A 25,428-nucleotide genomic window follows, 5' to 3' on the forward strand; every position below is an offset into this window, starting at 1 on the left:
GGTCACAACTACAGCAGAATTCTAATTTATAAATTGGAAGGCAAAAACCTCTCAAGGTTCCCAGGTAGCGTTAACATATCAAAGATGAAGTGTTTACTCAATATGCTAGTAAAATCCCAATTTAATTCAATCTTTTCCCATACAAGAATTGTTTTGGTATCTGACGAACCATACTCAATTTTCTAGGTTGTATTAAAGCATGTTTTTGATGAGGTAATACATAACGATGTATTTTCCTATAATGAAAAGTAAACATATAGTAGGCATTTTCCCTGAATAAGATGAAAGGGATTTTACACTTGTTAGGACTTGATATCTTATTGGGTCAGCCCATAGGCCATGATGTGGTTGAGGAGGGTGACACAAATAACCAGAGGAGTGGTCACAATGTATTCTGATGTTGCTGTGTTTTAGTCATGCCTTTTGAAACTGAAACATGATAGTAGTCTAAATCAGTCACTGGCTAATTGGTTTTCAGCACTAAAATAACTTTTTCTTCTCACTAGTTATTTAATGAGAATAATCTATACAATATTAAGTATTGTTTTATATTTTAGTATTAGGTGTAATTTTATATTTTAGTGGGATAATACTTTAGTGGTATAGCAAACACTAACATGCTTTGACTCAGTCTAAAATCTTGCAAGATGGTGTGTGTGTGTGTGTGTGTGTGTGTGTATGTATATATATCTGAGATCATCTTAAGGCAGCAAAGATTATCATCATAGTGGCAAAGATTAGGAAGAAAGAAAGGGAGAGTGTGATATAAAATGAAATGGAAAATAAAAAGCCTAGAAATCCAAAAGCTGAGTTCTCTCTCCGGTTTCTCAGTGGGATTATTATCCCTTACCCAGGATACTTTCAGTTTTTCTGATACAAGTGTGAGGAAATGATAAAATAATATCAACTACTTCAAATGTATGTACCTGGATTTCATGACAAAGAACATTTGCTTCCATTAGGTATTTAGACATAGACCTTTCAAGCCCTAGGGAATCCTTGGATTACATGAAATAAGCATTTGAGCAAAGGCCTAGGAGCACCTAATAACAAATCATTTCTTTCCCTTTAACATAATGATGTTCAAATGTAAGTTCTACATATTTTGAATTCCACAAAGGGATATGTGGTAGTATAATTTATAGATAAATCATAAATATTTGAAAAACTCAATTCCACAGCATCTCTGATCTAATTCTAACTTCTTTTTATATTAAATTTTATTAAATTCTTATTTTAATTCCAGTACAAACATAAAATTCTAAATTCTTATTACTTAAATTTTTAGCACTCATCAAAGAGAATAAAAGACAATATACTCAATATCTGTTGCTATTGTTAAAACTAGCATTGATCAATCAAACCTTTTAAACAAAGCCTTTCTTAGGAGTAACCTTAGGAGAAAACTATCTCACTCTATCACTGTGAGATTATCTTAAATGGGCATTATTAAACAGACAGGCAGTGCATGTACTTTTCTTCTCCCTTTAATACCATTTCAACAAACATGCAAGACTACGTTTTTCTCCCTCCAGTTCCCACCTGCCATTTCCTGGGATGTGACACATACAATACTGGGCTAAATACAAACATTTGATAATGCTCACGATTTGAACCCAACAAATGGGGGTGGAGCTCCCCTTCTCATGAGAAAACACATACTGAAACCTGGAATACAACCTTCATAAGCTACAAGTCTACAAAGAATAAATAGCCTCCCTGCTAAGACTAGCACAAAAACAACCAACTGACTTTGCAGTTGACAGAATCTGCAATGTTTCTATTGTCCCCACAGCACAGAAGCCCCCAAAATGATGATATGATTAGTTCTGCATATGAGGATCAAGACGCCAAGTGAAAACAACCACAAATTGGGATCGAGACAGGGAGAAACAAACTCAGAGAAAGAAAGTGACAAATGAGCTTATAAACAAAAATTCTAAAGCACATGAAGAAATCAAATACAGCTAATCAAAGCGAGAATTGGCACATTCACTCCAAGCTAAATTAATTTTATGAACTATGCCGATAAAGACTTTGAATATCTACATTTATGATACTCGAATTGATCAATGGAAGAATTCTTCTATTTTTAAATAACAAGGAATTATTTTTTAAAAAGAAGAAAAATGAAAATGGCTAGTCATGAAAGAGAAAAATTCTATACACTTAAATAAAAATCATGGTTATTAAAATTTGAAAAATAATTTTTACATTAAGTAGAAGAGAAAACCAGTGACTTGGAAGAATAATTTAAGTAATTCATTAAAATGCAATATAGAGAACAAAGAGATAAGAACTGTAAGATATAAACTTAAAATAGCATGATACAAATAAATTCAAATATATTAATTAAAAATCTGTAAATGCCTCGAACTCACCTATTAAAAGACAGATTACAGATTGGATTTTTTTTTTTTAACACAGCCATAGTTGCTAGCAAGAGAGATGAGATAAAGTGATATGAATACTAACCATAAGAAAACTAGTACAGCAATATTAATATAAGACGATATAAAATTTAAGGCAAAATGTTAATAAAGATATCATGGACAAAAAGAAAGGGAAAAAGTCACATAAGAAATATTAACAATAATGAGCTTATTTGCAACTAAGAACTAAGAGTCTTGAAATATTTAAAGCAAAACAGGCATCATTACAAGAAGAAATGGATACCTCTATAATATTAGTAGAAGGTTTCATGGAATGCTAGTTGAAGCAGACTAAATATTGGTTAGCAAGTGGCTTCGAACAACAAACTTAGAAAGCTCAAACTAGTAAATATATACAGAATTCTATATCCAAAAAAATGAATCCATACATAGAATAATAATTAAGTTCATAAATAGTAGATTACAGATGAAGTGTTATCACAGTTCAAATAATTGACAATAAATCATATTCTATGACAGTAGTCTAATGTAATTTGACACCAAAAATCAGAGATCATTAAATAAATTAACTGTCCTGTTAAATAACACATTTGTGTGTTAAATTCCAGTGGGAATTATGGGAAACAGGAAATAATTACAAGTGAATGGAAAATTTAAAAATATTATATATATGCATATATTCACACACATACATGTTCTGAGGCATAGGTAATTATCTCAAGACCAGTTCAATTCAGTTAAAAATGTTAGCCTTATTTTATAGTGTTATATGAACTTTCTTTAAGAAAAGGATTAAAAATAAATGAGGTATACATTCACCTCAAAAAAAAAAAAGAAAAGGATTAAAAGTAATACAAACTAGTTGTACTAATGTGAGACTTTTTGCAAAATGCATAAAGAATATCAGTATGCAAAATTCAATAATGTTCCTATACACTATTGGTATAACCAACAAAATATCAAACTAATAACTAATAGAACTGGTGAGAGATTTTGGCAAAGTAATTGAATAAGTGACACATAAAAGTCAAGTCTTACAATATATTAATAATTTCCCGAAAGAAATATAATAGGAAAAAATAATTCATTCACAATAGCACCAAAATCGATAAAGTGTATAGGAATAAATCTAATAAGAAATGGGCAGTATATTCATGGATTATATTACAAATAATAGTTGAAAACAAAAAATACACTTTTTGTAGAAGGGCTTAATATTTTTAAAATGTCAATTCTTCTCTATTGTACACAGAAAAAAATCCATTAAAAACAATTTTCCATGAAACTTGATAAACTGATCCTATAATTCAGATGGAAAAGCAAAGGGCCAAGAGTTGTGGAATTTTAAAGAACAAAATATAGGAAATTTACCTCACCAATATAAAGATCTACTTTGTCCTCCCAATATCAATATATACTATAAATCCATAGAAATTGAGGCGTTATAGGAGGACCTTTGTGATGAACACTGGGTGTTGTATGTAAGTGATGAATCACTAAAATCTATACCTGAAACTAATATTGTATTATATGTAAACTAATTGGAATTTGTATAAAAACTTAGAAAAAAAAATTTGGGCCTGGGCGCCTGGGTGGCTCAGTGGGTTAAGCCACTGCCTTTGTCTCAGGTCATGATCTCAAGGTCCTGGGATCAAGGCCCGCATCGGGCTCTCTGCTCAGCAGGGAGCCTGCTTCCCCCTCTCTCTCTCTGCCTGCCTCTCTGTCTACTTGTGATCTTTCCTGGTCAAATAAATAAATAAAATCTTTAAAAAAAATTGGGGCCTTATAGGTCTACAAAAGGAAAAAGAGAGGCAAAAATATATCCACAAAAATATGAGAATTGGCACATTATAGATACACATTACAAATCCCTACCTACTCTTGAGAACTTGAGAACATTTCCTTTACAGGAAGTCCCCATTACTTTCTGCCTCCAGTTACTGGGACACAGTGGATTCCATCTAGAATGAACATTTTATAGAGATAGAGCCAAATGAATTTCTGTCTCCTAGGAGTTTCGAACTGACATCCAGAAAACTCTAACCAGTTAACTTTTGGACATTTACAATCAGATTGTAATATTGCTATTGGAGAATTCTATTTTAGGAACCACATGCCTAGAAGAGTAAGTCAAAAGAGAAAAATCCACTGACCAAAACAGAAAAATGAAGTAGACATGGGGGAGGAGGAGTTGGGAAAACACAAAAGCCTAGAGAAACCCCAGTTTTGATGACTTTTCTTGTTCCTATTGATGCCTATTTTCACTCTAGCCCTGGAGTAGTTGTCTTATTTCCTTATGATACATCCTTCTTCTTCTTTTTCTTTTTTGTCCCTTAAACTACTTTGAGGGGTTTTGGTTATTTCCAGACAAAGCACTTTGAGAGAATGAGATTGACTATTATCAAATTCCCTTTGGCTTTAACAACTTAAAAAATGATGCCCAACTTTATAAAATACAAAGATCTCTACACCTTCACCAATAGAATAGCTTTATAGATACATAATATTGACCCCAGTGATTTTTTTTTAATTTTTAATTAATTTTTTATTTTTTATAAACATATATTTTTATCCCCCGGGGTACAGGTCTGTGAATCACCAAGTTTACACACCAAAGCACATACCCTCCCCAATGTCCATAATCCTACCCTCTTCTCCCAAACCCCCTCCCCCCAGCAACCCTCAGTTTGTTTTGTGAGATTAAGAGTCAGAAAATAATAAATAAAAAAAAAAAAAGAGTCAGTGATTTTTTTTTTTAAATGAGGAGAGAATATATATAGAAGGACCAGTATTCAAAACCTGCTCCTCTTTGTCTTATGTGGGTTGAAGACAGCTAAAGGCTTTTTTTTTTTTTTTCAATTTCTTTTACTTCTTCTTTATTTTTTTTTTTAAATTTCCCTTGAGAGAATGGCAACTTCATTTTGGTTTTTAAGGAAAATGTGCTATTTTTCCTGCACAGAAAACTGGATCAGAGTCCATTTCTTTTTTTTTTAATTAAATTTATTTATTTTCAGCATAACAGTATTCATTATTTTTTTTAAAGATTTTATTTATTTGTCAGAGAGAGAGAGAGGGAGTGAGAGCGAGCACAGGCAGACAGAATAGCAGGCAGAGACAGAGGGAGAAGCAGGCTCCCCGCCGAGCAAGGAGCCCAATGTGGGACTCAATCCCAGGACGCTGGGATCATGACCCGAGCCGAAGGCAGCTGCCCAACCAACTGAGCCACCCAGGCGTCCCCAGTATTCATTATTTTTTCACCACACCCAGTGCTCCATGCAATCCGTGCCCTCTATAATACCCACCACCTGGTACTTAAAAATAGAACTTCCCTATGACCCTGCAATTACACTCCTGGTTATTTACCCCAAAGATATAGATGTAGTGAAAAGCTAAAGGCTTTTAAGACAAGTATGCTAACCTTTTGCCATTCATTCAGCAGGAATATATCTTGTGGTCTTAACTTATGATAGTAGTTCTTTAGGTAGTATTGCATACACACATCTCCTAAGTAGAAGTGAAAGAAATGCTTCCACTTGAATCCATTGTCATTCACTGTCCGAGCACAGCACACCTGTTTTGAAGTGAGTCCAGAAGTTAAGGTTATTGCAAAGACCAAACTAGATGGAGGGACACCGGTTCTGTCTTCAAATGTCTTTGTCTCTCACTGAATATCTTAGGTCATTTGTTTATATTTAACTTATTTTGGCTACTGTAATGCTATTGGCTTATGTCATGTTTGTTAAATGCCAGTAATATGGTCTAATTTGTTTCCACAAAATTTTTCTTCCTCTTACAGATAATGAGAAGAATGTATACTCATAATATACCTTCCAACAACATAGACTATTATAATTTTGAGTAACATACAGTGGCTACCATAGCTTTTGTAAAGGTTTTTTTTTATCTTGATAATTCTGCTTTGGCTATCATGTATAATGTAGTTATCATGTCCTGAGCCCTCTGAATAGGGTATAAGCTATACTGTATAGTTTCCACAGTGTTATAATAATCTTGTGCCAATAATGTAAATGACATCTTTCCAATGGCTTTTGACCAGTGCATTCTTTTAAAAAGTCCCTGCTTTTGTTTTTTAATCATTGCTCTCAGCAATACTGAATCAGCAAAAATGTTGCACTTCTTCACCTATGTTGACCAGTGGCTGGTATATCTGAATTATATTCGGCAGTCCTAAGGACAAGAATTTTGTCTATAGATTATAGAGGTATTCATATTGGATGCTTCCCCTTTTATTCATGTGACACAGAGTGATTTATACCTACTAGCTAGGATATTTTATTGGATTTTTAGGCAGACCTTGTAATTTTTCAGTCAAGTCATGTGACTTTTGAAAATGAAAATAATACTATTAATAATTATAGAGAGACATCAGGCAAAAATAAACACTATACCATTTCTATCAAGATGTATCTTCACTATAATTATTAAGATTGTAAAGCTTAATTCTAATGAGATATTTGGAGGGTCTTATTGTAATTTCCTTAATGCCTAAAATTACAGTGTTAAAAAGATGGCACATCCCTGAAATCAAAGAAATAAAGTGTTTACAGGACCAAACAGTCCTTCCTTTGTGCCACTTCTTTTTCTAAATCTTACCTCTATTATTGAACTGGTCACAAGATTGCAATTGCTGATTTATGTCTCCATCTTCTTTGCTCACTCAGACTAGTATATGACATGGGACTGGTGTATTTCTTGGGGCCTGGAAGAGAATCAGTGTATATATATTTTTCTAATTGAGGCCATCTGAATAAATTGGAAAGAGCAGAATAGTTTTAGGAGCTTTCTTTTTTTTTAGGAGCATTATTAAAGATAGGATTATCTGTGGAAAAGATGATGCGTTACATGTAATGCTTTTATATACAATTTAACACCATGTAGCATGTTAGAATATGACTGTGGTTCATACCATAACTTAGTTTATCTGAATTTAAGGAGCAACACAATGCAATGGTTAAGAGGGTCAACTCTGGAGAAAGTCTACTGGAGTCTGAATCTAGACTTTGCCGCCTACTAGCTGTGTGACCTTGGAAAAGCTAGATTCTCATTATATCCATTTCTATCTGTAAAATGGGAAGGTTAATAGTATGTACTTCTCTCATGGAGTTGTAATCATAAATGAGTTTTTGTACATACAGGACTTAAAACAGTGCCCAATTATTGTAAATGCTTGAGAGCTGGCTATTGCTTTATTGTTACAATAACTCTTACTATAATAGTTATAGTGTTATTATTACTACTATTATTATTAAAGATGAACTTCACATGCACAGATCAATAGAGCTATAGATGTAGATATTATACTCAAATATCCAGACTAGCTGGGTGCTGAGCAAGAATGATTTTTCATTCACATAATGAAAAATCAATATGTTGCACTTAAATTAAATACTGGTTTAAGGATGGGGATAAGATAAGACAAGGTAAGCCAAATAATTCACATGGGAGAAAATAACTAATTAAAACTGAAATCTGTAGGATTTACCCCAAATATTGAAGACAGTGAAATGAGGGACTTTGTATGAAGGACATTTATAATCTCTTATCTTTACTTCCTATTTCCCTTTTCAACTTGCAAAGAATAGAAATGTATTTAAAATATTTCTATTTATGTCTATGAAGTTGGGAAATTATCTTTTCCTTAACCTTTATTCCTTCCTTAGGGAGGAGTCAGAACTTTTTCACTTTAACATGGAGTTTTGTGTGCATAACGAAAATGACAATTGAATTTCTCAAAATTCATAGATTAATTGGGAAGAGTCGTTTGACGTATAGAAAGCATGATATAAATATCATTTTATAATGTATGTATAAACATTATTTAAATGTGTGACATTTTCATAAATGCTCCATGCTAAAAATATTTTATAAATTGAACACTAAAAGGCTCCTACACGAAACTATTAAAAGTAGAATATGGTTTATTTAAGTGTTTACAAAGAGAATGTCTAACCTCTTAGAGTGATTTTTAAGCACCACCACTCTGTTGTTTGATATTGTGTTTTATAGAGTGCATCTCTAGGAAATTTGAAATCTGTTTCAGAACCAAATCAATACATAATATCGATGAATCCTACAATACAGTAAATGTGTATCTTATTTTACTTTTAAGTCTTAAGCGACTAATTTCTGATGTGTCAAGCTGTTACATGACATGATACTACATTTGTAGGCCATACACTGCTTTCCTTTAGAGTCTGCTGCAAAAATAGGCATATTTTTGTGTTACCATTTTAATTTCATATCGAATATATAAAATGAGTGTCTTCAAGGAAAGGATAACTCTTTTACATGTTATATCATCTGCATTACTACACACTGTATTAGTAGACTATGTTCTCTGCCATTCTTGTTATTTGTCAGATGTTGGAATACCCGTGTACGTTTATATATGCATGTGCCTGCGTGCTTATGTGAATAAATTTGTGAATATGTATATACAGACTCTTCTATATGTTAATATGGCAAGTGTTTTCTTTTTAAAAAATCCAGTGACTGTTTTTGATGGTTGTGCTATTTGCTTAACCTGAAAAGTTGACATGCAGAACAGGTGTGAAATTGAGAGATCAGCCATTTTCAAAGGGCATGGCAGCAGTTGAGAAGATTGAGTTTCTTACACTTTATACCTTGTGATGTTTGTTGGTTTTTAAGCGACTGCACTACTTTATCTGAAAGCAGGTCTTGTTCTATCAATTTTCCCTTCAGTGAATTAAGGTATACATTATTATTCTTTTGATATACAATCTGTGTGTTATTTCCCATGAAATAGAATGAAGAGAATGTTTCCCATGCTAAGAAGAATTCATAAATATAGAAAATCGATTTAATTATTAAGGGAAATGGAGAGAAAGGATTGCTTGTCTCTTTTCCACATCCCAAACCCCCTGAATTACTTTGTCTTGTTTTCCTCTTTGCCCCTTTCTATGTGGTCTTTGAAAGTTCACTAAATTATCCTAACTTTTTTTGACTAAGTTTACTCGTTTTAAAATCAGACCTCAGAGTATCTTGTCTACATTTTAGAAACAAGATAGGAAGGAGGGATTACTGCAGTTCAGTTTTATCCACAAGTACTGACCGAGGATTCCTTGTGAGAGGATGGAAGGGAAGAAGAAACCGTTGTCCCTGTCCTGAACAAGCAGGCAGTCCAGTGAGGATAATTACTCAAATGCCCACTGCATGCAGGAAGATGAGTGTTGTCCAAAGAGATCTGAAAACAAAGATATCCCACAAACTGAACGAGGAGGAGACTTCAAAAGAATAAGGGCTTGAGGTGTACATAGAAAAAAATGTACAGAGTTAGACTGGGAGAGTAAAGATACCTGGGAAGTGCCCCAGACAAAGGGGTGTACAAGAGCAGCCACAGAGGAACAGAAGTGCATGGCATGGTTTGTTTGTTGTTGTTGTTGTTAAGATTTTATTTATTTATTTGACAGACAGATCACAAGTAGACAGAGAAGCAGGCAGAGAGAGGGGGGGAAGCAGGCTCCCTGCCAAGCAGAGAGCCTGAAGCAGAGCTCGATCCCAGAACCCCGGGATCATGACCTGAGCCGAAGGCAGAGGCTTTAACCCACTGAGGTGCATGGCATGTTCTAAGGACAACATGACTTGCTTGACTGACAGAGGACTTCAGGCAGAAAGCAGTGGGAAATAAGGCCTTGTGGTTCAGGTGGGGTGTTAGGGATGATGCACTAAACCAAGACCAGTAACTTGAATAGGCATTGAATGAAATGTTTTCCAAAATCAAGTTGTGGAGGCATCTCAGTCAAATAAAATTAATTTACTCATACCACTCTTTATTATCATGAATATAGAGAATTGGATATATTAGGGGAAAACTTAAGGAATTTTTCCTTAAATTTTTACATAATATATTGTTTCACTTTGAAAAATGAAGGTGTGGTGCCTGGGTGGCTCAGTCAGTTAAGTATCCAGCTCTGGATTTCAGCTCAGGTCTTGATTTCAGGGTCATGAGTTGGAGCTCCCATATCAGGCTCCATGCTGGGTGTGGAGCCTACTTAAGTTAAAAAAAAAAAAAAATGAAGGTAATATATATGTATTTAACAAATACAGAAATAACACAAAACAAAAATGCTGAACTTTTTAAAGAGTCATTTGTTTAATAAGTTTTTAGCATACTACAATGACGACATTTCATGAAAACACGTGATTGTTCAAAGCTAGGCTAGCGAAAATTTAATTTGCTGTTCAAAGAGGTTCAGATAAAGTTATGGAAATGTATTAATGACCAAACCTATTTTTAACAGATGAAAAGTAGATTACGTTGCCATGATTTTTATTATGAACTATTTCTGAAAATAGAAAAGGCAACTTAATTTAATTAAATAAATAGAAGTAACTTCCTTAGTTGTTCTCTTCACACATGTGTACAACTGTGAAGACACTGGAAAAACATGGTCTCCTATGTTTCTTTTCATACTTTGTTGTAGAACCAAGTTTGACCCTATTCCTCAGTTCCACAAGAACTGGCTGAGGCAGGGTTCAGGTTCAAAGAACAAAAGACAGTGCTTATTGCACAGTTCAGTTTCTGTATTCACTCTGAAAACTTGAAAGAAAGAGCAGAGATTCTGGTATCAGGAATCAGTGGATGAACTGGCGCTGGGGATGACAGTCCTCCTGCATGCATCTTTACTAGTTCTCCTGCTAGTTTGTTCTTATTTTACTTTCTGTGCTTTTTTAATTTATTTATATGCAAAATTCAGCCTAGTACAAAAGGCAACGCGCCTGGTGATGTGAAATAACATTCATGACTGAAAAAAAATGATCAAGAAAAGTGCCATGAATGCAATTTGGGAAAATGAAGTCGTTTATATCCTCAAGTTGGTCTGGATATTTTTAAGTTTTTCATTTACCCAGTAGACCGGTTTAAGATCACAAGTAAGAGATGATCCTGTTTCTCTCACAAAACAGTGACAATCACTATTTCATTATCAAAATATTAGAACTCAGCAGGGAAGCATAACTGCATTAACCCAAAGTTCTTGAATGTTGCAAGGTGAGATCTTTCACTGACTCATTTCCATTTATGTGGAAAATCTATTGGGATACCGATGATAAACAGATATGTTATTTTTAAGATAGTTGATTTTACTACCTATACTTGCCAGTTAATTTTCAGAATTGTGTTTCTAATAGAAGCTCAGCAAAATAAAAGGTGATAGTTATTATATCACATTTCTTAGGCACAATAGGAGGCAGATGTGTAATGAAGTTCTCTGTTTATTTTTCTGCCACACCCTCTTTTTGCCTTTGACCTATACTTGGGGTGGGGGGGGACACAGTGAAGGCATCTATACTTATAAAAATTACCTTGTCATGATGATTCACAGTCAAATCTTTATTAACCAGGGGCTCCCACTTCTTTCTGAGATCCATTTCTCTTGCTCGTCATAATGTTGTGATCAAAATGGGTTGCAAAAATCTACCCCTCCACCTAGCAACACTTTCCTAAGTTCTTATGACTTTATTTCAAATTCTTCATAAGAAATGTTTGGAAAGTCAGTTAAATCACCCATTATTTCTTCACTGCATGCAGAGAAATACACAATTAAATATTTTAAAGTCTTTGAAACTTCTATTGTCATATTACAAATACATAATGAGAAGGTTTAGTAAGTTAATGTTACCAAAAGTTAAGTAAAAGAGAAAAAAATTCATTCTTTATGTATAAGGGAATAATTATAGTTTGGGCACCTGTGTTAATAAAGTAATGTAGTGTTCTTTGCATTAATAAGATATGGCATATTGACCGAAACTCTTAAAGGTAGAATGCAAAAACCAAGCCATTAAGATCTGAAGAAATACTAACCTTAACTCTGCTGTAATTTGGACCTGTCAACAAAATTATCAGGATAGAATTTTAGAGATAATATTCTAGGTATGGCCCTACAGTATTCCACTTGTATTTAATGAAAATGTGCTTTCTCAAACAATCAAATATTTGCCCTAAGTTCTACTTCAGGATGTTTGTATTTGTTCAACTAAAAACTTAAAGTCAAGCATTCAATTTCAATGGGACTTGAGACAAGCATACAATTAGGGATTTGGAAATAGTTGTGTACCTAATGAAAATTAGGGAAATCATTTACTACTACATGAAAGTCAGTTTAAATGCTTTGTTCTCATTTTTTATTCCCATAAATGTATGTTTCTTAGAAGCATGGGATGATATATGCAAGTTTTACTCATTAAATTTACCTTTACAGATAAATAGGTTATCTTTTCTCTCTGAAGATCATGTTACATGCTCTATGAAGGAAGTTCCTATGAGAAAGAAATCACCCAAATGGACCCCCTCAGTGTTACTCTCTTCCATATTCCTAGCCAAGTCAAAAGTATCAAACTACATACCTATGCATCCTCCCTGAAAACTAACCATTCAGGGTATCAAAGGAAGTACTGTGCCATAGACCAGAGCACAGGATTTTTGGATCTAACAGTCCTTTAATAAATGGTTGTTGAAATCTTATATAAAAATCTTCACATTCCCACTATGTGACCAAAATGATTAGTTCCATTATTTAACATACTTAACCATAGATAATAACAGCAGCTAAAGTCACTGCTATCCGGGATATTCATTTTTCCCCGAGTAGATTTCCAGGTCTACTTATCTGCCCACTAAAACCATGAGTTATCATTTAACAACCTGATGATTATGTAACAATCACAAATGATTAGTTCATCTCTATATGTACCTTGGAAAATAATTCATTGTCTTATAAAAAAAAGATTAAAAAATTGTTTGAAGACAAAAAATACTACCAAGTAAAACAGCTCATTTGGAAGTATCTTTTTTTTTTTAATTTTTTTTTTTTTTTATTTGACAGACAGATCACAAGTAGGCAGAGAGGCAGGCAAAGAGAGAGAGAGGAGGAAGCAGGCTCTCCGCGGAGCAGAGAGCCCGATGCGGGGCTCGATCCCAGGACCCCAGGATCACGACCTGAGCCGAAGGCAGCGGCCCAACCCACTGAGCCACCCAGGCGCCCCTGGAAGTATCTTTTTAATTATTACCATTTAATACTTGATGCTTTATAGGTACAAATTCATTCTGAAGCGATGCTTGTGGAACTTTTCATTTAAAATCTCAACTGAATATTTGACATTAAAATTGTTCAGCTGTGTTATACTTTCTCTTCTTTGTAAGACAAAAACATTGCTTATTGACAAGCCACCCAGAAAATTTTGTAAACTGAGAGATCATCTCCCAATTGTTTCAGTTTTTGTCAGATTTGGCTTATGAGTGCTCTAACTTTGTAGGTATATAGGAGGTAAAATATCTGTGTATAAAGTATTATTCAAGCAAAAGGTCTTTAAGTTTATGCATTTCAATATACATGGATGTTGTTCTTAAAAATATGAAATCAAAGTTTAAAGATTTGATCTATCAAAATGTGCTGATAAATGATAAGGGATAAATGCAAATTCGATGGTCAATACCAAAAGACCAAAAAAAAAAAAAAAAAGGTCCTCTACCATTGTTCATGTTTTATCTATTTTTTAAAAAACCGTAGAAGGAAAAATACCCTAGGGGGGAAAAATTGAAGCTTTACTGCAAAAGAAATGAATGCAAGAAATGGCACTTTAAGTAGTGAAGAGACGTGAAGCATTGCACCTTCATAGCCTGCTAAGGAGCAACAGCTGTACCTAATTTCAACTTGACGTGCTTCAGATCGCATATTCATATAGGTATTTAATGATCCAAACATAATGGTCCTATATAGAATAATTACTTATATGAAGGAGCAAACTTCATACGCATTCCTTTTTAAATGATCCTTCAAGAGAAAAACTGCACTGGCTCTTTGAACAATGAATAGTCTCTTTCACCAATCCAAATGTTTGGGGCTAAAAAGCGTATCTTTTACGAGAAAATAATAATAGTGGTGAAGTTACTTCTTTTTGACAGACTCTTTTTGTTTCCCCCCTTCCCAGAAAAGCCAGTACAATGACAAAAGGTAGAATGCCAGGCCAATTATTAAGTCATACTGGTAGATGGTTACAAGAAATATCAGAAACAAAAGGACATAAGGGACTTTAGAGTTGGTGTATTTCGAAAGCAGAGATTCGCTGCTTTCAGTTTGACCTTCCTGGGCAGGGAGACTAGTGGAAGTAGAGCTCTCAGATTGCTTGTCACCTGAAGAGCCCAGTGATTGTCCGGAGGCTAATCCTTCATTTTCATGCCTTGCCTGTTCCATGTTCTCAACAGCTTCGCCGATGAAAATCGTTGACCGTAGAGATTTTTCTACACCGTGTTCTCCTTGTTGAAAAATCTGGCTTTTAAATCTTTCTCTGCTACTACCTGAGGTCTCTGTTCCTGAACTTTTAGAAACTTCTTCAGGTATAGAACCAAGATGAGGGTGCTTCTCAACACCCTGGATTTCACTTGTTGGATTACAATTATATTCTGATTTAGTAGAAATAGATTGGAGAGTCATGGTAGTAATTATATTTTCTACAGCAATTGCCTGTTCATGAGATGGCACTGAGGTTTTAGCATGGTGATTGGAAACGTGAGAGCCATTCTGAGAAGCTCTGTTAGTGTCTGAGTTTAAAGCAGAATGAATAAGAGCATCTCTATCTCGTTTCTTTAATTCTTGGACCTGTTTATGATCTTTATTTTTTGGAAATGTTTTTTCATCTTTTGGTAACATTCCCAAATGTAAATCCAGTTCTGATGCTGCTTTTTGATTGCCTGTAACAACTTGTAAGGATTCTTCTACAGATGTGAAATTTCCAATGCCACATTTCTTCCTGTCATGTGTCTTCCCAGGATTGTATATAGATATGGTTTCTTCTTTCTCCATTTCATCTACATGTACATTACAAATACCTAAACGTGATTCCTTTTCAAAATCATTGTCATAAATTACACCTCCTGTATCTCGTTGACAAAGGGTATAATGTGAATCATCATTTCCCCCTTCATGTGGATCAAACGCTGTTTCCTTTACCTCGATGGGCCTGTCACTTCGTGCTGTCTCTTGAGGTACCTTAGCAATTATTGCTTTTTCTCTAGCAGACATGCTTTCTAGAGCACTTTCTGATGTTGTCTTAATTATATAAGCTGTACCTGCTTCTGCTTTTTCAGTAACACCATGATCAGCTAGAGAAGACAGTTCACAGCTCACTGTTTCTTGGCAGGTAAACAATTCTTCCGTAGGAATAGCTTTCAAACTCCTTGTATTATCTCTTTTTTCCCACATGTCTTCACAATCTGCTTGTTCTTTGATCTGTTCTGTCCTATTTGTCTTGCTTTCTCTTGCTTCTCTCTGACTTTCTAGAACATTCCAACTTAGTTTCTGTTGTGCATTCTTATTCTGATCTTCACGATTAATCCAATCTGATTTTTCTTCTTCAACTTGGAAAAGGCAATCATTCTTCAAAACATTTCCACTTCTTGGTGAACAAACTTGGCCACGCATCCCTCCTAAAGTAGTGCCTTCACTAGTCAAGAGATCACGTCCTGGAGTTGGTAACATAGCTTTTTCCCAACTTAGACTTATTTTTGGCAAATGAAACATATCTGCGCTGATTGCCTGGTTGGGAATTGTGGTGTCTTTACTCAGCTGAATGGTTAGGTCTCTGTTGCTAGCTGCCGCCCCTTCTGTACTGATTTCAGAGTGGCCCATCTTCCTTTCTTGGTCGTGTAAGATTGAATGAAAATTTTTGCTTTGTTTTACATTAACACCTAACTGTATTCTTTGCTCCTCCTCCTCAGTCTTACCATTGTCATAACCTTTCTTAGAAAACCCTTTTTCCATTGATTCTTCTGAGTGGAAATCTCTTCTTAAACATTCCCAATCTTTTATTTCAATTTTCTCAGCTCTTCCTTCATGTTTTTTATTAAAGTTGTCTGCAACTAGTTGATCTGAGGAGGGACAAGATATTTGCACTCTGGCTCTCCTTTTCGCGGGATTAGCATTATCATCCAGTACTTCTTTGCTGCTAAGATGTAATCGCACTAATTCATTACTGCTAGTATCTCCCAATGGTGGCTCGATTTCTCCTCTATCTGTAGTAATTTCCTCTGAAGGTTGATGTCTACACTTATTTTCTGAGGAATATTTTTCAATACAGTAAAAATCTCCCTTTAAGGGGCTTTCTGCTGATGAACTTGGAGACAAAGACCTTTTAAACAAGTCAGGGTATACTTCACCATGGCTTTGCTTCTTCTCTAACCCCTCAGCTTTATTTGGAAAATTGACCGGATCTATTGCAAAGGTATTCTTTTCATCTCTGGAAGCAGTACTTCTTATTAAGCATTGATTTATCTTAAGGGATAAAAAACAAAACAAAACAGATAATGATCAAATGATTTTAAATATACAGAATGAATTAGATTTCATTAGTGGGGCTAGCAGTTAACTCATAGATTTCCTTGATTCATTTCATTTGTGGATTTTGTATAAATTCTGAAAGCCGGATGTTTTGGGGGGATCCTTTTAGGCTATGACTTGTGAATGAGATTAATAAGAAAAGGGACCAAAATTAATCACTCTCCTTCCAGCTTCCAAATATCACATTGTATTATTCAACTATTCTTGCTTGTCATTGCACTTTCTCCTCACTTAGGATATACACATTGATAGCTCCATGCTAATCAATTAGAGAGCAGCTTCCTGGGTGCCCCTTGCTGCATTTACACTTGCTGTAGGTGCCCCTATTACAGTTTCTCTTATTAATATGTTTTCTGCAAAGCCTCTGCAAACTATTAATAGCAAAACGTCACTCAAAGAAAAGTGAGGGAGTTAATGTCTCTGCAAATTCTGTTTTAATGACCCTCTGCCAACTGGTACTCAAATGTATTTGAGCTCTTCAGTGATGCCAACTGTCAGGATTTAACAGTGAGATGCCTGTGTTTTTTTTTCCTCCTCATAACTGACATTTGCATGATCTCAATAATTATATGCAAATCTTACGTTTTCCCCTTCTTCTCACATAAGGCTCATGTTACTTGTCAACTGCACAGCTGTCTTGTAAGCCAATGCCTGTGGGTTCCACAGATTTGGTTGTATTTCCATCTATTATAGAGCTTCATTGTTTTATGCATTAACGTCAGCATGGAGCAAATTAGCATCTAAATTACAGCTCCCTGTTCATTTATTGGATGTACAATCTCAGTAACTTCTAAACAAACTTTTATATTTGAGCCTGCTCATTGTAATGAGGTGTATTGGTGAAGCATGTGATTTTTCAGGGCCCTTTCATTATATTCTGTGGTTTGAAAAAAAAAATGGCGATGTTAACTTTCAGCTGGTGAGAATTCTCACAATGGGTGACAACTTTGTAGTTTCTTAAAGTTGGAGCAAAGTAAATTGCATACTTTAGTGATGCAGCTTCCATATCACTATAGAAAAGGTGGAAAATGTGGGGAAAGAGATGAGCTCTATTTCTTTTCTGTTTCAGCACTGACACTTGAAGAGGCAAATGTCATTTTAATCTTGGATGATTATGAATCCATGTATCCTAATGATATGAGCTCCAACCAAATACAGTAAAGAATAAATTGCATTATGTGACTCATTTACTCCCATTTCTTCCTTTGTGATAAAAATGCTATCTAAACCATCCCCCCAAAATTCCAAATAGATTGAATGTTCACCAAGTGTGAAATTTATGATAACAAATTTAATACTAAATTGTACAGTACTGAATTTGTTTCCTGTTTAAAAAATATAGCACAGGCTATTTTCTCCTCATTTGATAATTTAATACTTCCTAATGATATAGAACTGTGAGATTCTCACAAAGATGGAAGTAAGTTTTTTTAAAAAAATGCTGTTAAATGCAGGATTCAGACTTGAAAAGCTGGACAGACTCTAACAATCATCGAGTCCAACCCTCTCATTTTACAGACGAGTTTATGCTAAGTGTACACTTGTCACAAAGATTAGAAAGGCACATCAGCATAGTGCTTCCTCTTCTATAATTCCTACAAACTATTACTCAGAGCCGCTGGTGAAGAGATAAGAAATGAATGTCATTAATTTACCACTGCAGAGACCAGAAGCAACATACTGAAATCAAAGTGCCTTGTTGATCAAGCTAGAGATGCAAGGACAAAATAGGCTGTGCTTTCACATTTGCAAATTATATTAGTTGAAACTATTGAAAGGCAGGCATTGCAGCATCTTTGAAGCATAAATGGATTCATCCTCTGTAATACCGTGGCAACCAGAACACTTACCATCATCTCTAATTCTTTTTCATTATGTTCATCATGTTCCCTGTTTACATCTTTTACATTTTGATTACTGGTTTCCAAGTCTTCCTTGTCCTCATGAGAACAAACAATTGTTGGGATATAGGTATCTGCAAAGTTAATAAAATTGTGTCTGTGTAAGATCGTTATCATTGTAGGTTTTAAAAAAAGACACAGATTTTGTTTCAAAATTAAATTAAAAAATCAAATAAAAAATATTACCTGTAATCTTTGAGTTCTCAAAGTTACTCTCATTTGATGTTGCTAATGATTCTTCTTTACTGTCAAATTTAAAACAGAATGTTATAAATGTTTTCTGAGACTACCTCTTCTAAGTATTTTTGTACAGGGGAAAATTCAAACAGATAACAAGTCAAATATATAACCTTTCATATTTTCTTGCATTACTTGGTATGCTTTTTAACTAAAATTAATCTCTTGGAATAATTCAGTAGTAATTCACTAGTAGTAGAAAAATTTTTAAATAATTTCCACAATGCCATATTTATAAATAAGATTGTATTGTCTATATTTAAAACTTACATAACCAAAGCAAAAATATATGTAAATGCTGATTATTCCATCATGCATGAATTTAATCTTTGCAAGTGAGAACATTTTTCTCTTGGTTTAAATGATAAAGTTTTATGAACTGACAGTCCTTTTGTGGTCGTGGAAATTGCTTTTTAATGTTCCAATTATTAATTTTTTTGTGTTGCATTTTATTCAAAATTCTTTCAGTTAGGTGGATATAACATTAACTCTCTCTCTCCAGGAAAGGAGAAAAAAAAACAAACTAAAAACTGAAAGGCAGCTAAATTTATACTCAGTTCAAAGACTTTATGTCTGTATTGCCACAGGCTAATTTTACAACCAAGACTTCAGATTGCACATATGAAAGCATGTATTTTCTTTCTTTAAAATGATTTGGGTTATTCTTCCTTTATGATAATTTTCTGCATGGTGATTAATACATTTTTCTTTCAAATGTACTCTATTTGTAGGTATATTTGTGGCATCGTTAGAATTTAGATTTGTTCATGACACTCAACAAACAGGTCAATCAATTGGAAATGATTCAGCCAGTGTTCACATTTTCTTGTATTGTCTCAGCTGAATTTTCTTATGATGACTTTCTCAATGACCTTTTCTCTTTAATAAAATGCATCTAGAAAGTTGGCAATGGCTGATAAAGTTGTGTAATAGAGTCTACTCTCCATTGCATGGATGATGTTGCTCCAAATCCCAGGAAAGCCAATCTTTTTTCAATCATGAGAAAACTTCAAATTCTTCCATCTAGACTAAACAAGAAGGTATTTTTTGTATGTATTTATGTTTTGTATATATATTTTGTATATATTTAGAAGTTTATAAGTTTAATTTAACTGTACCAAAAATATTTGGTATTTTTCAGTGGGTCCATGAAGAAAATGTTTCTGCATAAATATAACATCACTGGGAAAATATAGTAGTTACACAATTGATACTGAACCTATAAATCTGTATTGTTTAATGAGGCCAATAATTATGCAAAGAATTGTTTTTGTGCAATCTAACTGCAAGCTGATGGGTTTTTTCCCTTCTCCAAATATATGATATTTAGGTACTTAAAAATATATAAACCATCACACACCATTTAGTTGTTCTTGCTCTCCTTTATCTCCATAACAGTGTTGAAAATCTCATTTGTCGAGGGAAAAACAGCCATTTAAAGCCTTCTGTTTTTGACTAACCAAAATGCAATCAATAATTTTTCTAATTTAATTATCTAAGATACTTCAATTTTTAAAAAATGATTGCATCAAAAGAAAATAAACCTGCTTTTAACTAATATGAGGGACAAAAAAATTAGGTACTAAAATGTATATTATTATATTGGTGTCTTATAGAACATGTAAATACATAAAATGGGAGAGAAATCTTAGATTCAGGGATAAATACAAGAAAGAAAAGCTGAAATACATGAAATTTAAATATTATACCAAATATCTATGAAGAAAACTAATAGAAGATGTGTAAGACTCCTACTACAAGGAAAAGAATAAAGTTGTATCAAGAAATAAAAAACCTAGAAAAATTGAGATACATACCATGTTCATAGATAGGAAGAAGATATATTAAAGTATTAATTCTCTCCCAAATTGATCTAAGATTCAGTCCAATTCTAATCAAAATTCCACAACAGTTTTTGGGGCACCTGGGTGGTTCAGTCTGCTAAGCATCTGCCTTTGGCTCAGGTCATGATCTTGGGGTCCTAGGAAGGAACCCCACATCAGGCTCCCTACTCAATGGGGAAGACTGCTTCTCCCTCTCCCTCTGCCTCTCCCCGTGCTTGGGCTCTCTTGTTTGCTCTCTCTCAAATAAATAAATAAAATCTTTTAAAAATACACAATTTTTTACAAAATTGGAAAACACTATCTTTTTTTTTTTAAGATTTTATTTATTTATTTGACAGAGAGAGATCACAGTAGACAGAGAGGCAGGCAGAGAGAAGGAAGCAGGCTCCCCGCTGAGCAGAGAGCCCAATGCAGGACTCAATCCCAGAACCCTGAGATCATGACCTGAGCCGAAGGCAGCGGCTTAACCCACTGAGCCACCCAGGCGCCCTGAAAACACTGTCTTAAAGAGAAGACTAAAGGACTGAAGATAGATGAAATATTTCTGAGAAGTTGCTTTGAGGAGAAACCTGTTCTACCTAATTTCAAGAAATCTTATGAAGTTTTAGTTACTTAAGACTGCTATGCTGGGGGCACCTGGGTGGCTCAGTGGGTTAAAGACTCTGCTTTTGGCTCGGGTCATTGATCCCAGAGTCCTGGGATCGAGCCCCACATCTGGCTCTCTGCTCAGTGGGGAGCCTGCTTCCTCCTCTCTCTCTCTCTGCCTGCCTCTCTAACTACTTGTGATCTCTGTCTTTCAAATAAATAATTTTAAAAAAAGACTGCTATGCTGATGCACATATCTAGAACTTGGGTATATGGCAAACATGGTTACATAGCAGGTAATAAGAGATTGTTCAATAAATGGAGATAGGGAAAATGGCTGCTTCTACAGAAAAGATGAAATCAGCACAACATGTATTCAAAAATCAACTCCAGATGGAATAAGACCTGAAATGTCAAAAACCTTGAAATTCTTTTATTTTTTTTTTAAGATTTATTTATGGGACACCTGGGTGGCTCAGTGGGTTAAAACCTCTGTCTTCAGCTCAGGTCATGATCACAGGGTTCTGGGATTGAGCCCCACATTGGGCTCTCTGCTCAGTGGGGAGCCTGCTTCCTCTTCTCTCTCTGCCTGCCCCTCTGCCTACTTGTGATCTCTGTCTGTCAAATAAATAAATAAATTATTTTTTTAAAGATTTATTTATTTTTTCAGATATATACATGCATTTTAATTTTAATGTTTGTGGCAATACTGTGCAAGACCAATGTTTACAGCCTTATATTAACTTCTCCAGCAGGACCCATATGTAGCAGAAGTGTTCATATTGCTTTTATTTCTGCTTGTTAGACTAATAGTATCCTAAAATAATATAGCCACCTGGAACCATACTTACACAAAATATAAAAAGAATCTAGATGATTTAATTGTATTCTGTATTTCTGTAATTCCATATTAAAAAATCATAAGAGAACTCACAATGTAATTTTTCCAAAACACAGCTTTTATTATAGCACACCCTAAATTAGATATACCTCTCTCTGTAAACACTGTGCATGTTCATGAAAAGTCTGGTTTCCTAAATAGGTATAATGAACAAATATAAGCAAAGTTGTTCAAGAAATTTACCCTTGAAACTTAAATTAACTATTACCATCTTTGAAGTTGAAAAATAACACAGAAATGTTCCACTATGGAATGTTGAAATATAAACAATTTGAATTTTAAAGTCATTTATTCTTTTGAAAATATATTCCTGTTTTAAACAACCAAAAAAATCTAAGATTCAAATTTGTCTCTATGAATAGGTTAAGCAATACACTAAATCATACTTACTTAGAAGCAACAAAAACTTTGGCAGTAATGCAACTAAAGTCTAATGAACCCAGAAGTTCAGATAAAATTGGAAGTCTATGTATCCTCTATAACAAAACATTTCCTTCACTCAGAAAAAAAAAAAATCTAGCATCTGATTTAAGTATATAAAGCCAAAATATTCTCTCTGCCAGTGCTCTGCTGAAATGTGAAACTTATACAACCAGTTTCATTAAATTGACCAGTAGAGGTTTATTTTTACTCCTGTATATTTCTGGTATCTATTGAACAGGCTTTACTTTGATGGAAAGCCATTTTGAGTCATGGGATTGTCATTAAGTTACAATTGTCACTGACCTGATTATCAGAAGTATGGCTAGTATCAATTATTTATTTAGAGAGCACAGCAGGAGGAGGTGCAGAGGAAAAGGGAGAGAAATCCTCAAGGAGACTCCACTCCACTCCCAGTGCAGGGCTCATTCTCACTATGGTAAGATCATGACCTGAGCCAAAACCAAGAGCCTGTCGCTCAACTGGCTGTGCCACCCAGGCACCCCTAAGCCTTGAAATTCTTAATAGAAATATATGTGGGGCACCTCGGTGGCTCAGTGGGTTAAAGCCTCTGGTCATTATCAGCTCAGGTCATGATCTCAAGGTCCTGGGATCGAGCCCCGCATCAGGCTCTCTGCTCAGCAGAGCCTGCTTCCTCTTCTCTCCCTGCCTGCCTCTCTGCCTACTTGTGATCTCTGTCTGTCGAATACATAAATAAAATCTTAAAAAAGAAAATACATTTGAATATCTTACACACTCAGAGTTGGAAATTTTTTCTTAAATAAGAAGGGAAAAAAGTGACTATAAAAAAAAAAGATTGTCAGTTTAACTGTGTTGAAATTTAAAACTTGTTCATTAAAAGGCAGATTTATAAGAGGAAAATAAAAATTACAAACTAGGATAAAATGCACGTGTTACATAAAACCAACACAAAAAGGCATCAAGAATATATAAAGAACTCCTACAATTCAATAAGAAAGCCCTAACATTTTCATAGAATCAAGGGAGAGGGACAGACCTTTCACTGAAGAGAAACTACATATAGCCAGTAAGCACAGAAAGGGATAGGCAGTATTGTTAGAGAACAGAGAAATGTAAATCAAGACCACAAGGTCTTAATATCCATTTAATATCCATTTAACTGATAAAAATTAATATCCATTTAATTGATAAAAATTGCTATCAAGTATACAAACTTGAAACAATCCAAATGCCCACCAACAGGAGAGAGACACAAAACTATGGCATAACATTAAAAAAGAATATTATATAGCACTCAAAATCAATAAACCACAGAGACATACAACAGTATGGGTAAATCTTAGTAATATAACATTAAATGAATAGTCCCAAAACATTACATCAGATGTTCTTTTTTTATAAGCTAAAAACTACTAAAGTAATTTGAATATATATATAGATAGATCTATAGTTACCTATAGATCGATAGATTTATATAGATCTATCTATAGATAGATAGATATAGATAGATATCTATTGATATAGATAGATAGATAGATAGATATCTATATCTATCTATATAGATCTCTATCTCTATATTTATCTATCTATGGAGATAAATATAGAGATAGAGATCTGTATAGATTTATAGATCGATAGATATCTATTGATCTATAGATAGATCTATAGAAATCTATCGATCTATAGGTAACTATAGATCTATCTATATATATATTCAAATTACTTTAGTAGATAGATCTATAGATAGATAGATATAGAGATATAGATAGATAGAGATATAGAGATAGAGATCTATATAGATATAGAGATATAGAGTTGCTCTGTGGCTTAGATTAGAGGATGACTTTAGATAAAATCCCACTCTGAAATTCAAAGTGCCAGTCATATGCCCATTATATAAAGAGTGAAATTAAAACAACTTTAGAAGAATTGAGGAAAAAAACAAAGCACTTGATGGTTGATGATAGGGCCCAGAACTATACACAGTTGTCATAGAAAGGAAAAGTACTATTGAATATTTCTAGTCTCCCTTTTAAGGGAGACTGAGCCCTTTTAAGCAAAGAAGTTTCATATTTATTTGTATTCCCAGTGGCTAACACAGCGCCTGACCCATACTAGTGGCATAACAAATGCTGTTGAGCAAATGCACAGCATCTTTTCTACTCTTACCTTCTCTTTACCTCTTTGTCTTATAATGCTGAAAGTTTTCCCTCTTCCAAAGCTCAGGAAAATGTTTTTAATTATGACTTCAAATAATTAAACAACTTCCTAAAATCTTATACACTTAGAAATTAAAATGTCAAAAAGATATGTATTTTGTGGAGAAAGTTCCAACGCATCTTAAATCATATAATATAGTCCTTTGTATTATTTAATCATAAGGGTCATTCATTCTTCTCGAATATATTTTGATCACCCACTCTCACAACTTAATAACAAACACTGGGAAATCAAAGATGAATAAACTATAATGTCTTAATCCCCTTCATTAAACTCCTTAATCCCCTTCACCTATTTAACACATCTCTAAGCCCACCTCCTCTCTGGTAACCACCAGTTTGTTTTTGAGTAGATTTTTTTCTTTTTTTTTTTTTTCAATTTCTTTTCAGTGTTCCAGAATTCATTGTTTATGCCCTATAACCAGTACTCCATGCAATACATGCCCTTCATAATACCCACCGCCATGCTCACCCACCCCTCACCCCCTTCCCTCTAAAAGCCTCAGTTTATTTCTTAGAGTCCACAGTCTTTCATGGTTTGTCTCCTCCTCCAATTTAAAAGGGCTTAGCA

General features: G+C 34.2%; 1 protein-coding gene across 1 annotated transcript in view; it reads right to left on the reverse strand.

Moving 5' to 3' along the window:
* Nucleotides 1-14,099: 14,099 nt before the first annotated feature.
* Nucleotides 14,100-25,428, reverse strand: part of PPP1R3A (protein phosphatase 1 regulatory subunit 3A) — a 40,218-nt gene continuing 28,889 nt past the window's right edge. The window contains exons 2-4 of the mRNA XM_004741932.3: nt 18,856-18,914; nt 18,619-18,743; nt 14,100-16,702 (exon numbers count right to left, since the gene is read on the reverse strand). Coding sequence (XP_004741989.1) covers nt 14,321-16,702; nt 18,619-18,743; nt 18,856-18,914 — 2,566 coding nt within the window. The 3' untranslated portion in view covers nt 14,100-14,320. The remainder of the gene's footprint in view (nt 16,703-18,618; nt 18,744-18,855; nt 18,915-25,428) is intronic.

Source organism: Mustela putorius, unplaced genomic scaffold (genome assembly GCF_011764305.1).
Source record: "Mustela putorius furo isolate JIRA1106 unplaced genomic scaffold, ASM1176430v1.1 tig00003845_pilon_pilon_pilon, whole genome shotgun sequence".
Lineage (NCBI taxonomy): Eukaryota > Metazoa > Chordata > Mammalia > Carnivora > Mustelidae > Mustela > Mustela putorius.